At 48.9% G+C, this 15,462-nt stretch overlaps 1 protein-coding gene across 6 annotated transcripts in view; it reads right to left on the bottom strand.

Moving 5' to 3' along the window:
• Nucleotides 1-15,462, bottom strand: part of Fndc3b (fibronectin type III domain containing 3B) — a 293,040-nt gene that overhangs the window by 61,014 nt on the left and 216,564 nt on the right. For all 6 annotated transcript variants that reach the window (XM_052180717.1, XM_052180723.1, XM_052180720.1 and 3 more), the window contains exons 10-11: nt 10,804-10,942; nt 7,884-7,937 (exon numbers count right to left, since the gene is read on the bottom strand). In XM_052180717.1, the coding sequence (XP_052036677.1) occupies nt 7,884-7,937; nt 10,804-10,942 (193 nt within the window). The remainder of the gene's footprint in view (nt 1-7,883; nt 7,938-10,803; nt 10,943-15,462) is intronic.

Raw genomic sequence — 15,462 nt, 5'->3', positions numbered from 1 at the left:
TCTGGCTGCACTGGCCAGGGTGGCTACTGCCTGCTGTGTAAGTCACATGACGCTGATTGTGGAGTGTCACCTACAGTGCACCATGGCTATGGGGTGCAGACGTGAATCACGTAACTGAGCTGCTGGGCACGCTCTGCAGCAGTGTAGTTTAATGTGATTGAAATTCAATGGAAAAGCAAGAGAAACAAGGCTGCACTGCACGGGCCAGGTGGCTGTCTGTCAGGCTCTGCGCTACGGTTTGGTCTGCTCACGCATCTATATGTAGACGCTGCTCCAGGACTGGCAGACTCTAGGCAACATCAAAGGCAAATACTGGTGTGAGAGGCGCTCAGCAAGCTATGGAACAGGTGGGGCTCACAAGGGGGAGCTGGGGACACTCCACAGCTGGGTGGATTTACAGTTTCTAGGGCCAGGCCCCGCTCTACCCTGCTCTACCCTCACAGGCACAGTAGACCTTTCCGAGATGAGATGTAGGGGTGGGGTGGTTTGCGGCTCACACAGGGAGCAAACACAGCACACCTTTCAACTCCAGGAGCACTAGATACTCCTTTCCCATGGGAGGCGTGGCTACCTGAAACAGGCAGGGATGGTCGCGTGGCCTTGGTTTAGAGAAGCCGAGAAGGCTTTGGTACAAGTTTCTCCAGATACTGGTGTGCATCTGGGCTCTGTGGTCAGTGTGCAGGGAACATTTTAAGAATGTCCCAGTGGAGGGAGAAGGAATGGAGGCAGTTAACAGGAGAAGCAGCTGTCTGGGGCGGGGGGATGGCTCAGTCCTAGGGCATCTGAGGTAGCCCACACCTGGGACCCCAGTGTTGGGGAAGTGGGGGCAAGAGTCCCTGGAGCTAGCGGCCAGTCTAGCGGCAGTGCTGAGCGCTAACTCAGAGAGCTCACGGCTCAAAGAACAAGGTGAAGAGAACTGAGGAAGAAATGTGAAAGTAACCTCTGCTTTCCACACAGATTCTCTCTCACTCACTCACACGGGGCGGGGGTAGGAGGGAGGGACACAGGCAGTCAGACGACAGACAGACAGATGGATGGAAGTGACCTGTATAACTGACTGAAGGATACATATCCCGGGCACAATAGGTACATATTGGTAGAGCATTTGTCACAAGGGACTGTGACAAATGTTCATGATTTCACACAGAAACTTCCCCACTAAGTCTGCTTCCCAGTCCACACCCCATTCTGTACATAGCACATAAAGAGAGAATGTGCCCCTGGTGCCGAGGTCCTCAAGGAGGGCTCCTGTGCTCCGGGTTCTGGTGAGCTAATTAGTCTTATGTTGACTTGACACAAGCTAAAGTCATCTGAGAGGACCGAGCCTCCACTGAGAAAATGCTTCCTTAAGATATGGCTGTAAGCATTTTCTTAAGTTAACGATTGACGGGGGAGAGCCCAGGCTCGTGAGAGGTGCCAACTCTGGCCTGGTGGCCCTGAGTTCTGTGAGAAAGCAGGCTGAGAAAGCCAGGAAGCAGCACCGCTCCATGGCCGCTGTACCAGCTCCTGCCTCCAGGTTTCTGTCCTGTATCTTTTGAGGATGAACTGTGATAATGGAAGCCAAAGCCAGACAGACCCTTTCCCTGTCAAGTTTGTTTGAAACTTCCCCACACTTCAGGCTTCCTGGCAGCCTTGAATGTGGTGGTAAAGGCTCACGAGCCGGTAAACACTACCATTTTACCAGCTGAGGTGCAGCTTGCAACCAAAGCCAAAGATGAACTCTGACAGAAGCATGCCCCGTGAGCACTCAACTCCACGCCAGCCCCCACAGGTGCAGCCACTAGGAGTGACCCAAGGCCACATGGTCTTGGACAAAACGGGCACTCTAGCCAGGCGCTAGCACTGAGGAATCAAAACTAGGATTTCAGATTTCCCTCATAGTGTGTGTGTGTTTAAGAGAGAGGGGGGGGAAGGGAGGGAGGGAGAAGAGACCGATACTGAGAATATATAACTACTATCAGGGCCTATGTAAATTTCCTCACCCTTGTGACAGAACACCCGATGAAGGAAACCTAAGGGAAGGAAAACCTATTTTCACTCATGGTTTCTGAGTATCTTAGTCCACTGAATGGTAAGGTATGGTGGGGTTCATGGTGGGGGATCATGAGGAAGCGCCTCATATTCTGGTATACCAGGAAGCAGAGAGCTAGACCAGACCCATGGGGAGATACAACCTTCGAAGAGTCACCACCAACGTCCATTAGCCAGGCCCGACAGCTTGGCTCCACGGCCTTTAGCTACACTAGCTAGGAATGGGAGATGTAGTGTTCAGAACAAATAGCCGGGGGAGGCAACTTCAGAGTCAAATCAGAGTAAGCTTTCCTCGTGGGTTTTGTAGAAGTCACTCTGCCTGGCGGTGCTGAACTTATATTATTCCTAGCATAGCTGCTATGTGACCAGAAGAGTCGCATGCACACTCATTTGTGACAAGCAGCAGTCTGAAAGGTTATCAGCTCTGGAGCCACGTAAGAGACGGTGAAGCCAGCTCACTCTTCCAATGAGCTTGGCTGACAAGCACCCCGACACTCAGGACTGTGAGTCTGGACACACCCCAGGCAGTTTGTGCAGTGTAACCATGGGTACGGCGCAGCCTGTGGCCTGCGTGACCGGCCGCTCGCCTTTCTCTTCTCTTGCCGTAGCACCAAGCATCTCCGGGTTTCTGAGACTCACCATCCACTCTTAAGTTTCAGGGCTTTACGGGCTCTTTAGCCACTGAGAACCCAGATGGGAACTTCCTTTCTCAGCCAGCTGAGTCACATGTGAGGAAGATTCCTGTGAACTTGAATCATTTCAACCGACAGAACTGTTTTTCCAGTTCTTCCATATTTTGCCTACGTGTTCCAGGCAGAAGCCTTGCGAACAGGATAGCAGCATTTGAACTTCTATCTGTGAATAGCCCAACAGCAGGAATCCTGTTTAAACTCCTAGAAGATGGTCTATTCACACACGGTCCTCACCACTGACTGTCCTACTTGGATCTCAACACACCAGCAAGGGACTTACATCAACAGGGAGGGGTCAGTACACAGGATTTCTGTTGCTACGTCACCTTCTCCAATCATAACATAGCAGTGCTGCGACATGACAGACTCTCCAGTGCAGACACTGAGGCTCAGGGTTATAATTGATCCTGAGGTACCAAGACCCACAGTCAGACGACACAGAGGGTGACCCACAGTCAGACAACACAGGGGGTGACCCACAGTCAAACGAAACAGCAAGTAAAGCACTCCAATCCAGGTCAGTACCTTCTCACGGGTAAACACAGCCATAGCCGTCTTAGGAGATCATCAATGGCTCTGGTGGACACACACACACACAAAATCTAAGTGTAACTTAGAAGCTAAGTTTCTACCAATGTTTCCTTTACAGCATTTTATTTCTCTAAAATAGAAAAAATTCTTATTTAACCACAAAAAATACAGGTTTTTTTTTTTTTTTTTTTTTTTTAAAGCCAGTTCTCCCTCCATCCATTTAGAAACCATTAGACTGAGAAGGCGTGTACCAGGCTGAATCCAAAGGCTCTTGCTGTATTGCTCCCTGACCTATAGACCCCTCCAGCCAGACTCTACAGTCAGTTACAATGTATCAGTTTGAACACATGGGGTAATCACGTTAGCTTCTAGTAGACAAACAGAATAAATCATCCTGCCCTGGACTAGTTCTAGGGAACTCTCCCCTACCTTTACGACAGGATGCTCCGTAAGCTGGAAGCAGCCCCGAGGAGCCAGGGCAGTGACAGGAACAGCAATCCCAGGATTCCCTCCCTCTCCCACTGCCTCCCTGCAGGAAGGACGCTCTGTGCCGAGAAAACCACTACTAAACATAGCTTTGCTGCTGTTTAATAAAATTGCTAAGGGGCCTGGGAGACAGCTCCTTAGATGAAGAACCTGCCACACAGGCACAAGGAACCCTCAAGCCATGTGAAAATCCAGGTGCTCCCTGGGAAGGGGGGAGAAGGAAAGAAACAGGCAGGTCTCAGAAGCTCATTGCCGATCATCCAATAGAAACCTGCCTTGAAAATGGCTGCCTTCAAGCTCCTGACAGGAAGACCCCTGAGGGGGAGTCTCTGGCCAGACATCTATCTGTCTGTCAGTTCCATAGGTCATGTGGGCCACAGTGGCAGGGACCCTTGTTTGGTCAGGAAATGGCACACCCCTTCACGTAAGGAAAGCCAACCTGAGCCAAGTGACAAACTGAACTTGTAGCTGAGAAGATAAGGCTTCCAGAAGGTTCCATTCTTTGATGCTTTATTTCATTGCATAGTTGGTTATTCCACATAGGTTTAAAAACTAAGGAGTTATCAAGGCCTAGGGCAGAAAAGCAACTCACACTCTTACTGTAGCCCCGTGAGCCCCGTCGAAGTCAACTATATGCAGTAATGGCCACAGCTGGAAGGCGCTCACTCCAGCCATCTGCTCGGTTCTGCTCTTGCCCCTGCCCTCCCTGAAGCCCTGCCCCTTCCCCAGCACTGTGGGTGCAGCACAGCCAAAAGCCTGGGCTTCCTTTCAGAGAGAGGCTTGAAAGCTGGGCTTCCGGTCCTGCTTGAAATTGACTAACTCTTTGAGAATGTCTCACTCCTCAGCCTATTGGAGGGAGATTTTGAACTGCGTTTCCTAGAGCAGCGAGCACAGCTGCTGTGCTATGCACTAAAGCCTGGGGCTCCACAGGACACACGGACACGGTTACGCCCTCCCCTCAAAGTGATGACCCTTGGCAGAGGGGTAGGACATGTGGGGACGGAGCTCTTCCTCTGACCTGTGAGACTCATCCATCTTTAGAAAATGGTTTTACATTTGTACACTGCTTTGGTGTGTGTCTCTAAGTGTGTGCATGCACACAGGTGTGCGTAAGGAAGTCAGAGACAATCAGAAAGGCGTCAGTCAGTTCTCTCCTTCCCTTCCCTCCTTCCGTTCTCCCTCTCTTCTGTCCTCCTCTTACATCTTTCCATTTTCTCCTTGGGCAGCGATCGGTTCCTCCATCTACCCCACAATCTTCCAGGACCCAGGTTTATTTCCGCAGCCCCTGGACAATCATGAGGCTCTGGGAGTGAGGCTGAAGCACTGTGGAGAGGGATGTGAGGGGAGGCGTGGTTCCAGGGAGGGGGAGGTAGGCAGAGGCCAGGGCTGCTGCATTATCCGCCTCCCAGTCTCCTGCCCCACCAAGTCAAGTCATACTGGGGCGGAGCCTGGAAACTGCCCTGCACCAGGTGCCCTGGCTCCTGAGGCAGCAGGTGGTTTGAGAGCTGCAGTCAGGGCTTCCGGTGTGCTCACTTCCTGCAGGCCAGATGCTGTCTTCCTTCTGTGAACACCTGCCTGCTTTTCTTGCAGCCAGGGCTTGGGTAACATGGGAATACTGACTCAGTCGAGCTGCCCCAAGGATCTGCTGATTCTTCAGTCTTTTTTTGTTTGTTTGTTTGTTTCTCTGCGTAGCCCTGGCTGTCCTGGAACTCACTTGGTAGATCCAGGCTGGCCTCAAACTCATAAATCCGCCTGCCTCTGCCTCCCAAGTGCTGGGATTACAGGCATGCGCCACCACGCCCGGCTCTTCAGTCATTTAGAAACAATATTATTTGATTATTTTGCTAGAAATTTCACTTATAAAATGGTAAACAGCAAGAACAAACTAGTTCCTATTGCTGGTGGCCTCACTGCCATGAACTCTATGGGATCATTCTTTTTAAACATTTTCTTGTGGATAGAACTTGTTGCTCATTTGCATATCATTTGCATATGTTTAAAAGAGGAGCCGCACCACACACCACAATAGATCTGACCTCATAGGACAGGTTGCCATGTAGAGGCAGTAAGAGGGTGCGTACCAAGAACGTTAAGTCAGAAGTGAATCCATCAAGCAATACTAAGAACAACCCCTGAATACTCTCTGATCAGAAACAGTGACCATGGGTCACCTAGTCTGGGACAGCATGGCTACTTGCGACTACAGCTGCTGGCTGTATCCCACTGTGCAGATGGGATAACTGAGGACCTATGAGGTAAGCTGTACCGTCTAAAGTTGGGCAGAGGCTCCATCTCCTAATCTTGGTGCCCTTTAAGATCCTATACTGCCAGGGGTTCCCACAGCCTTTCAGGGCAGTTGCTGAGCTGCAGGGCACTTCTCCTTGGCCTGTACCTAAGAGGTGGCCTGGCATCTCCATCGGGAGTCAGAAGAGTCAGGCCCAGCAGGAGTGTGAAGTTAGGAGAGGAGAGGAGAAGCAGCACAAAGAAGGCTATGATCAAGGAGAGAGGAAGACAGGGGACCGTGCTGACCGCCAAGCACGGGCCCCAGGCTAACCACTGAGCACTGTGTTGACTCGGCCAGGCTCTATCCCACAGAAGGGTGAGCCGCCCTGTGTCTGCAGGGGCCTACAGGGCCCACCTACGAGACTTTCCACCCAAGCCCTCAGCTTCTCTGAGCTTCCCGCAGACCTAAGACAAACAGCAAAACTCACAGGACAAAGGCCGCACGTGGGGCTAAGGCTTGGCTGCTATCATGCTTACAACGGAATGGTGACGACCTGGGTATGATCGTTAGCTCGCACACATACAGCCCGGTGCAGCGTACATGCTTGCGATGTCAGCCCTGGGAAGGCAGACCCGCGCGTGGGTCCCCGGGCTCAGACAGACGGCCAGCCAGGTTAGCCTAATTGGCAAGTCCAAGACAGTGAGCTACCGTCTCTAAAAGCGGGATGCTGGTTCCAATGGAACGGCACCTGAGGTTGGTGTCCAGTGTCTACTGGCACACACGTGCACACTCACACGTGCACATTTATGCACACACATGCAAACACATGCACAGATGCAGGCACACTCATTCAGAGACAAGCCCTCTTGAGATCTTAAGTGACCTTCATTAAATTCCTGTTCTTCCTCACAGAGGAGAGAGGATGGGGAGGGAGGAGGGGAATGCTTCTGAATGTTCAGGGGTCAGCCAAGGGCTACATCAATGGTTCCATTGTCCAATAAAACCACTTCATGATGGACAATTCTGGAAAGCCAGAGATGTCACCTAACCACACCTATGGGTGATCTGCAGGGTTCTGAGGCCACTGAGGCAGCGGCCTTTGTTACTCAAGGCTGTCAAGGCGCAACCCAGATGGAAGTACACTCTGCAGAAAGATGAGGGTCCCTTCTATCAGTTTAAAACCTCACTGTTAACTATTTCACCCACGTAACATGCTGCATTTTAACAGTTTTCTATACCTGATAAGTCATGTTTTGCTTATGCAAAAACATTCTGAATTTCTAATCTCTTCAAATTTACATCACAGGGATTAGATAAAAATTTGCCAATTTTTCACATTTTGTATTTTTTTGAGTCCTTAGCCCCTAGGGCCCAAGCACGGACAGGGTGAGTAAGGCAGTGACTGAACCAGTACACAGAGATCGGCAGGGACAGAAGGCACGGGAGCCTCTGAGAAGCAAGAGCCTGCTGCGCACAGCATCTCCTGTGTGTAAGTAAGGACAGAGGCCGTGGGTCGCTGGCACAGCCGCCTTGAGGGCGGGCTCACTCCCTTGTGGGCAGTGTCCCTGTCACAGGATGGTCTAATCCACAGGGACTCAGGCATGGCATGAATGAGACTCCCGTGTGCTGTTCCACTGCGACAGACACAAAGCAGGCCACCAGGGACCACTCCAAAATGGCGAAGCAAAGTCTGCTTCCCACCACCAGGCTTTGCCTGATCAAAACCATCTATGCAGTGGAGAGGAAACAGCCCAGCTGCTAGTACACATGAACGCCTGGGGGTGGGGGGGGGGCAGTGGGAATTTGGCATAGGTAAGACCTGTCTATTCCCAGTAGTACAGCTAGACTTAAATGTGTGTACTGACGTTACACTTCTTCGGAACGGCGTTTTACATGGACGAGTGTGGAAAGAGGCTTACCTCATCCCATTCTAAAAGGTAGCTGGTGATTTTTGAACCATTGTCAATTGGAGCCTAAAAAAAGAAAATAATGAAATGAGATTGGAGAAAGCCGTTCAGAGACAAGCTAGCAATTTACAACAGGGACAGCGGCTGTCCCCTCAGAGGGGGAACCAGCAGCTCCCCCAAGGCCTTGGGAGACACAATTACCTATTAACTTTATGCAAGTTAGCTTTAAGGAAGGCCTCCCCACTGGCAGCCCCCCCCCATAGTAAAATATACCCACTTCCGCCTCTACCCACACTCCTGCCCTGTGCACCCTGCTTCCTCTGGGATAAAACTTTGAATGGTCACTTTAAATTCAGGTATAGCAAAAGGCAAAAGGCCTGCTGTGCTACCCAGATGCTGCTGGGGGCGGGGAGCAGGCACAATCCTGCCCGTAACTTCCTGGACAGTTCTGGGGGTCATTTTGTTCTACTTTTTCCTTCAAGTACTTAGGATTAGCCAGCTGTGGCATTAAGTACCCCCTCCACCCTCTCCGTCCTACCCTGCACCACGCACCAAAAAGTAATTAAAAAAAAAAAAAGGAAAAATTACATCCTCTGGATAGACTGCTGGAGGGCACTGCTATTTCATGTTAGGAAAAGGAGGCTGCATCATTTCCTGTGCTCAGAAGACAGAGCTGATGCAGTCACTGGGCAGACAGGGTTCAGTGAGGCAACTAGGAACTTTCTAGAGAGAGCACTTTACAGAACCTGAGCTATGGGAAGGGCTGACCTGGTGGGGTGGGGTTCCTGTAGCAAGTTGTAGAGAGCCAGAGGATATAAGGGGCAAACAGAGCGTATCTTGTCCTCAAAGCATGCCTGAGCCCTTCCTCAGAGAGAGAGGAGGCAAGTGGCCTGCAGGGCGCCCTTGTAGAGAGACAGAAACCCAGGTTCTCACTGCTGCAAGGGAACCCAGCTTGACTGACCACTTACCAATGGTCTGCCAAAGGCTGTTTAATATCAACATGGACTATTTTGTTCCAAGAATGAAGACTTATGATGGATAACTGGGAGACTACATAAATCTCCCGTTAAACTACCCAGTTTTATGAGAAGCACTCAGCAAACACCACCTATGACTTTATCACACTCAAACATCATCGAGGCTCCGTGAGGGCCACAGGTCCCTGTCTCCCTCCCAGCCTCCTTCCTGCCAGGCCCGCTAGGCAGCTGCTTGAGTCCAGAAGGTTTGAGTTTTGGTGGGTCTGGCCTGGAGGACAGGGTACAGATGTATGTGAAATTTTAAGCAACTGGCAAAGCTTTCGGGAGAACCCAATTCTCTGAAAAGGCTACAGGCACCACAGCTCCGGAGCCAGTCCTTTAGTAGACGGCCCACGGCTGCTCTCACAATCCCCAGGGTGGGATCTTTGGGACAAGGTGTTCTCCCTCGTCACTGCTGACTCACAGGACACCAGGAGTTCCTTGGCTCTCAGTTTTCTGTGGAGTCCAGAACAGGCAGCAGCCAGAGATGATCTCTGGTACAAGCGACTTTACCCAGTTCCCTGGGAGTACATTTAAATAGAAACTGAGCTCAATCCAGGACCATTGTTACGTTTTCAGACAACTGAATGGAACAAGAGGGTATCTCTGTTCCCAAGTGACCTCTCTGGAAGCTGCTGGTCCCCCTGAGTCCCGAATGCCACCCAAGCAGAGAGCACAGACATATCAGTGATTCCCAACTTTAAGTTTGTAAGACCCCGGGGTCCCTCTGGTAATCTTCAGATTTCTTGTATTTTATCAAAAGCAATAGGTTTTAGTTCTTTCCTTTGGAAAAGATAGATTTATATTAGCGTAGGTGAACTTATTTGTAAATGGATATATATTTGCCAAGGAATTAACCAATGATGATGACCAGTTGGGCGCCAAAACTCTGAAAAGGTGGGAGATCACTGACCTGTATCATCCCTGGAAGCCAGGAAGGAAAATAAAAAAGTTCAGATTCTAAGCCAGTTCAAAGTTTTTCCTTTGCCCCACTAACACAGTCAATGTCTGCCACTGACTCTGAGCACATGGTCACAGCAGGGGACAGGGAAGCCTGGCTACACTGCTCTAGTCCATCGGTCACAGGGGTCGGTCACAGAGTCACACACTCCTGGCTACACTGCTCCGGTCGGTTGGTCACACGGTTACACGCTCGTTTCTCCCAAGCCCCCTCGCCCCTCCACACTCGGGAACCATGGCCTCTGTCACCTCCATCGAGCAGATGCTTTCTAACTACTTGTTAGGATATCAAGACACAGAAACACGGACTGTAAAGGGTGAGAATGATCTGTTTTCTTGAGAACAGGAATTGGTGAACAACAGGTTAAAGGCATACTTTAAAGAGTGAGCCCACTCCAGGACCGCACCTTGGGCGATGGTTATTTTTAGACAGTATGCTGAATTTTATGAAAATCACTACATAGAGTTCAGGCTGTTAAAAATAGGATCCTGATTGAGCTAATGACTAATTAGTGAAAATTAATGAAGTCTTAATAGAGTATAGGACACAGTATATTCTGGGAAGCTTTAACTATATTTCAGCTTTACTTAGGACGAAGGTAAAAGAACTCAAACCTACTTTATCTCTAAACCTTCAAGCTATATGTAGAAGTTTACGAATGTTTGCAAAACTGAACTGAAGTAGTAGAAAGTGGTGAAATCGAGGTGTTTTAAGTATTTATCTCACTTATGATACATTGGGAGGTTTACCAAGGTCCTGAGAAGGTGCCCATACCGGGTCTGGCAGGTCCTTCCTTCTACCTCGTCTGCTTGCCTGGTATGGGCACGGCTACTTGTGATGCATCGTAACTGGGTTCACACCGTGATGACGCAGGAAGCCACGCCCCATTGCAAACCGGAATATTTGAAATGGCCACTGTCTGCCTTGGGCATTTTCGACACTTTGAACTACCCACCTTCCACTGCAAGGTTAGTGAACTTTTGCTCCTGTGTGCCAGCTTGGGAGGGAGGGGACATTCTGGCGCGCAGCTATGGGTGGTGAAGCTGACTGGCTCGGAGCAGGACCCCTTGACAGAATTGTACATGGCGTATACCCTGCAAAGGAAGCAGACGGGTGAGTGAGTGAACATCCAACCTGGGACCCGCCAACGAGCTCCTGATCTCTGCTCACCCACGGGCTTCACGGCTGAGCCGAGCCCTGTACCCAACACCACACTGTGGCCTTGCCCTGACCTAGCCCTGGGCGATTACAGGGACCACCATCTCATCAGGTATCCGTTCAGTGAATCCCCTGTCAGCCCGACTGCGATGGAGGTAACTCTCCTGACTGGAGAAGAACATTCTACATAAAAAAAGTGACCTTCAGTCCCAGAAGGGCCTCCATACATACGTTCTAAAACCCAAAGGCTTGACGTGGCCATTTAGGAAGAGGTAAGAGGTACACTAGTAGGTGCGAGTGAAACGGGATGTTAGGCACTGACCGGAGCTCACAGGTTGCAGAGAGTGTATAGAAGAACAACACAGTAGGTGACACCTCAGGACTGCTCAGGCACGGAGTACACTAAGCTCAAAATATGGATGCTTTTAGAAACCTGCTGGCTACTGCCAAATGCATCTCTGTCCAACTCAACAATGCCAGGGTTCCAACACAGCCCATCCGCGTGCATATTTAATGTCCAGACGCAGCACCAAGAGTAATGATTTTCTCTCTGCATTCTGAAGCCCTCGGCTCAGCATTCACATGTGCCTGATTTTAGGGTACAGAAGTCAAAAAACAGATAACCCCGAATGCTGACCTTACCCTCCAAGGCAGGAGGGTGCATCCTGAATTTGTGCCATCTGCCTTATGGAAGGACATCACAGTATGAGGCTATGAGCAGTAAGGTAACTGCTGTGTGTCCGGAGAGACTCAAAGAACCATGCTTTGTTCCAGACAAAGTATGTTCAAGCTTAGATTTTATTATATCAGAGTTCCCCAACTGAAGTACTACCTAGACCCGGATCCACGTGTGTGCTGTGGGAAAGGGACCCTGTGTCTTTAAATGCGAGAGCCATTTACACATTTTAGGATTAGACTAAGGTCATCGCAAAGAGAGACAATGAGACCCGAAGCACAGTGGTGCACGCCTCAGGTCCCACAGTGAAGGGCGCTGAAGCGGGGACAGCTCTGAGTTTGCAGGTGCCTTGGGCTGCTGTCCTAGTGACACTTCTTATCAACACAAGCCGGAGCCGCAGAGAAGAGGGAGCCTCAGAGATAAAGTCCGTCCATCACGACCATCACACTGGCCTGCAGACGAGCCTGTGGGGTGTGTGCTTGACTGATGATTAATGTGGGAGGATCCCATAAATTAACCCAAGCTCACTGAGGGCAGTGCCAGTCCTGGGCAGGTGGTCCCGACATGGTGTAAGAAACCAGGCCGAGCAATCAGGAGGTGTGAACCATAAGCAGCCATCGCCAAGGCCTCTGCTTCCACACTGCTGTCTTGTCTTCCCTCAGGGATGGAGAGTGTCCTAAGAGTTGTGAGCGAGGCAGGTGTGGTGGGTGGTGCACATCTTTAATCCCAGAGGTAGAGGTAGGCAGATGTTTTTAGTTCAAGGCCAAGTTCTAGGTTAGCCGGGACTTCACAGAGAAAAGAAACTCTGTCTTTACTGCCCCTCCCCACCCACAAGAGTTGTCAACTGAAACAAACTCTTTTATTTCCCAGTTGGTTTGGGTCATGATGTTTCATCATATCAATAGAAACACGAACTAAGAATTACAAAACAAGTTCTAGGCCAGCCTGTGCTGATATACAAACGGAAATAAATAAAAAGGACCGCGCCATTATCTATAAATCTACAAGCCGATCTGATTATATGCCATGGCCCTGTTCCTAGAAATCTGGAGGACAGGGGAGCATATGAAGTGATCCAGGAGGACTCAGTCGGCTAAACTGACAAGTGTGGAGCACTCCACAGGTCAGAAAAATGACTGCAATAAAACCACGAAGGGCTAAAGGACAATCCATGGAGCTAAAGGAATTTAAGGAACATTAGCCAGACAGCATATTCAGGCTACGTTTGAATTTTAATAACAACATCAACCTTCATTTTTCATACAACCAAGGAAAAGAGAGCAGTCTCCGAGTTTTGAAGACATTTAGAAATTCCATTGCGTTTTAAGTGGCGTGTAATGATGGTAATGTTCTATAAAAGTGAAATATATTATGTCATCTAAAGTTGACTTCAGGATCTTTGATAGGACAGGGTTTGGCGGAGACAGAACTTGAGAGCAGACATCCGCGGTGGCCTTGCGGACCTCGTGCGCTCACTCTGCTCATCTGGAATTGTGGAGACTGTAGAACTGGGCGGGCATGTGACTTGGTGAGAGAGCGCATACATACTCAGCATACATGAGGCCCTGGGTTTAATCTCCAGAAAAGCTCTCTCCAGCAAGTTGGTCAGCAAGGAAAACTATATTAATTTTAAAGCATAGTATAAACATGCTATAGATGGTAAAATTTGATACATTATCCAATCACACCAGGATTACTTATGAACCAAAACTGTTCAGTAAACAAATAGTAACTACTACCCATAGCAAGCACATTCCTACCCATGATGTCTATAAAAATATGAAATCTTTGAAAATGGTTTATATGTTAAATATTCCAGGGACCGGGAAGATGGCTCAGGGGTTAAAGGCACTTAACCTTAAGCCTGACCACCTGAATTTGGTCCCTGGAACTCACACAGTGGAAAGAGAGAACTCACACCTGCAAGTTGTCCTCAGGTCTCCATCTGTAACCTTCCCCAAATAAATAAATAAATAAATAAATAAATAAATAAATAAATAAATAAATGCAGAGTTTTCCTCAGGTCTCCATCTGTAACCTTCCATAAATCAATCAATCAATCAATCAATCAATCAATCAATGCAGATTTTTCCACATGGGGGGGGGTGATGGATTTCCCCTAATGCCCTCTGACAGGAAGCGCTGTAGCACAGGACATTTTCTTGGGGTAACTAAGCCAGTCGGCTCTCTTCTGCTGCACTTATCTCCCCAAGCCAGAACATTTTCTTGCACGATGAATGGTAAGTTGGGGTCTCTTGCACGATGAATGGTAAGTTGGGGTCCCATGCTGATACCAGCCAAACTTAGGAAGCAGGTGCTCCGAGTTCATCCACAGGCCTGCAGCTCCTTCCCACGCACCTGGGACATCCCAGGAGCCTCGGCCTCCGGTAAGCCAGAGCCATTTCATATCTGTGCCCTGGGCTGGTCAACTAGGCTTTTGGAAATGGCGCAGAACATCAATGTCATTCCATGATGTCACTTCTGGGCAGCTTCCTGGACAAACTGTTCACGGTGGTGACTGGAAAACTGCCTCTGAGTTGGTCCTGGGCTTGCTGTTTGCTCCACCACTTCGATCTCAACAGGGCTACAGCTGACAGAAACAGGGATTCTTCTGCTTTAAAGCAAAGGTTCAACTTATGTCTAAAAAGGCTTTAATACACCTTGACACACAGGAATATGTCCTACAGTGGACACAGGCTTCTGTCGAGCCAGTCCCTAATGTCTAAGTCCTGGCTTCCCGTAGTGAGAGTCATCTTAATACCACTGTTAACTTCATAAAACTGTCAACTCAAGGAAGAAGACAGTCTGAGAAATGCCTGGGGCCGGGAATGTGGAGATATGTAAATCTATATCTCTATCTAGTTAAACATAAGTATGTTAAAAAGCATTCATTTATGTAATTTACTTTTTTTCCTTTAAAACGATTAGTGTGTAGGTGAGGTATGTACCTGTGTGTGCAGCTGCACATGTGTGTGAGGATGTGTGCAGAGGCCAGGACAAGCTTGGGGTCTAGCCTCTGGAATCTATCTACTTTATCTTTGAGCCGGAGTCCATCATTGGCCTGGAGCTCAGCCTCAGGCTGGGCTGGCTGGCGGTGAGACCTGGGGATCTGTGTTAGGGCCTCAGCACTGAGCTGACAGGCATGTGTGATGGGGGCTGGCTTTTCTACCTGTGTTCTGGGGATCATGCTGATGCCCTCAGTCATTCAATCCTCTCTCTAGAAAAAGTGAGATTTTTCTCCCTCGCATTCTAGCATCCAATCCCAGTGGCTTTGTTTCTCCTGCTCTTCAGCTCCCCTCAACAACAACAGACCAGACTTCACCTTCATGGCTTTACAGAACACATAACATTATTTCCCTAGTGGAAGTACTAATTATGCTTTAATAATTATAAATTGATTCTTTTCAAAACATTCTATCAGTTAATTAAAAATGATTAATTCAACAAAAATCTAAGAAAAGATGTAACTTTTACAAATCAGTGCATACATGCTATGTAAATGTCTTTTTTCTTCAATCACATAACAACAACATGGTGTGGAATAGAAATACCACATATGTGTTTTTAGGAAAGAGAGGAAGAAGAAACATTCTTTTGAAAACTTGAAATGACTTTGGGCATAATTTTCCACATGGCTTGTGTTTCAGATGGCAGGTGTCAATAAAAACAGCTACGGGCACTGTGTGAAGACGCCTTGGTCTCAGTAGACTCTATTGATCTGAGGTAAGAGTTGTTTCTGCCCAGGCAACCAAGAGCAAGCACCAGGCAGCTCATGCGAAG

Source organism: Apodemus sylvaticus, chromosome 4 (genome assembly GCF_947179515.1).
Source record: "Apodemus sylvaticus chromosome 4, mApoSyl1.1, whole genome shotgun sequence".
NCBI lineage: Eukaryota > Metazoa > Chordata > Mammalia > Rodentia > Muridae > Apodemus > Apodemus sylvaticus.
This window is presented reverse-complemented; position numbering and strand designations above follow the sequence as displayed.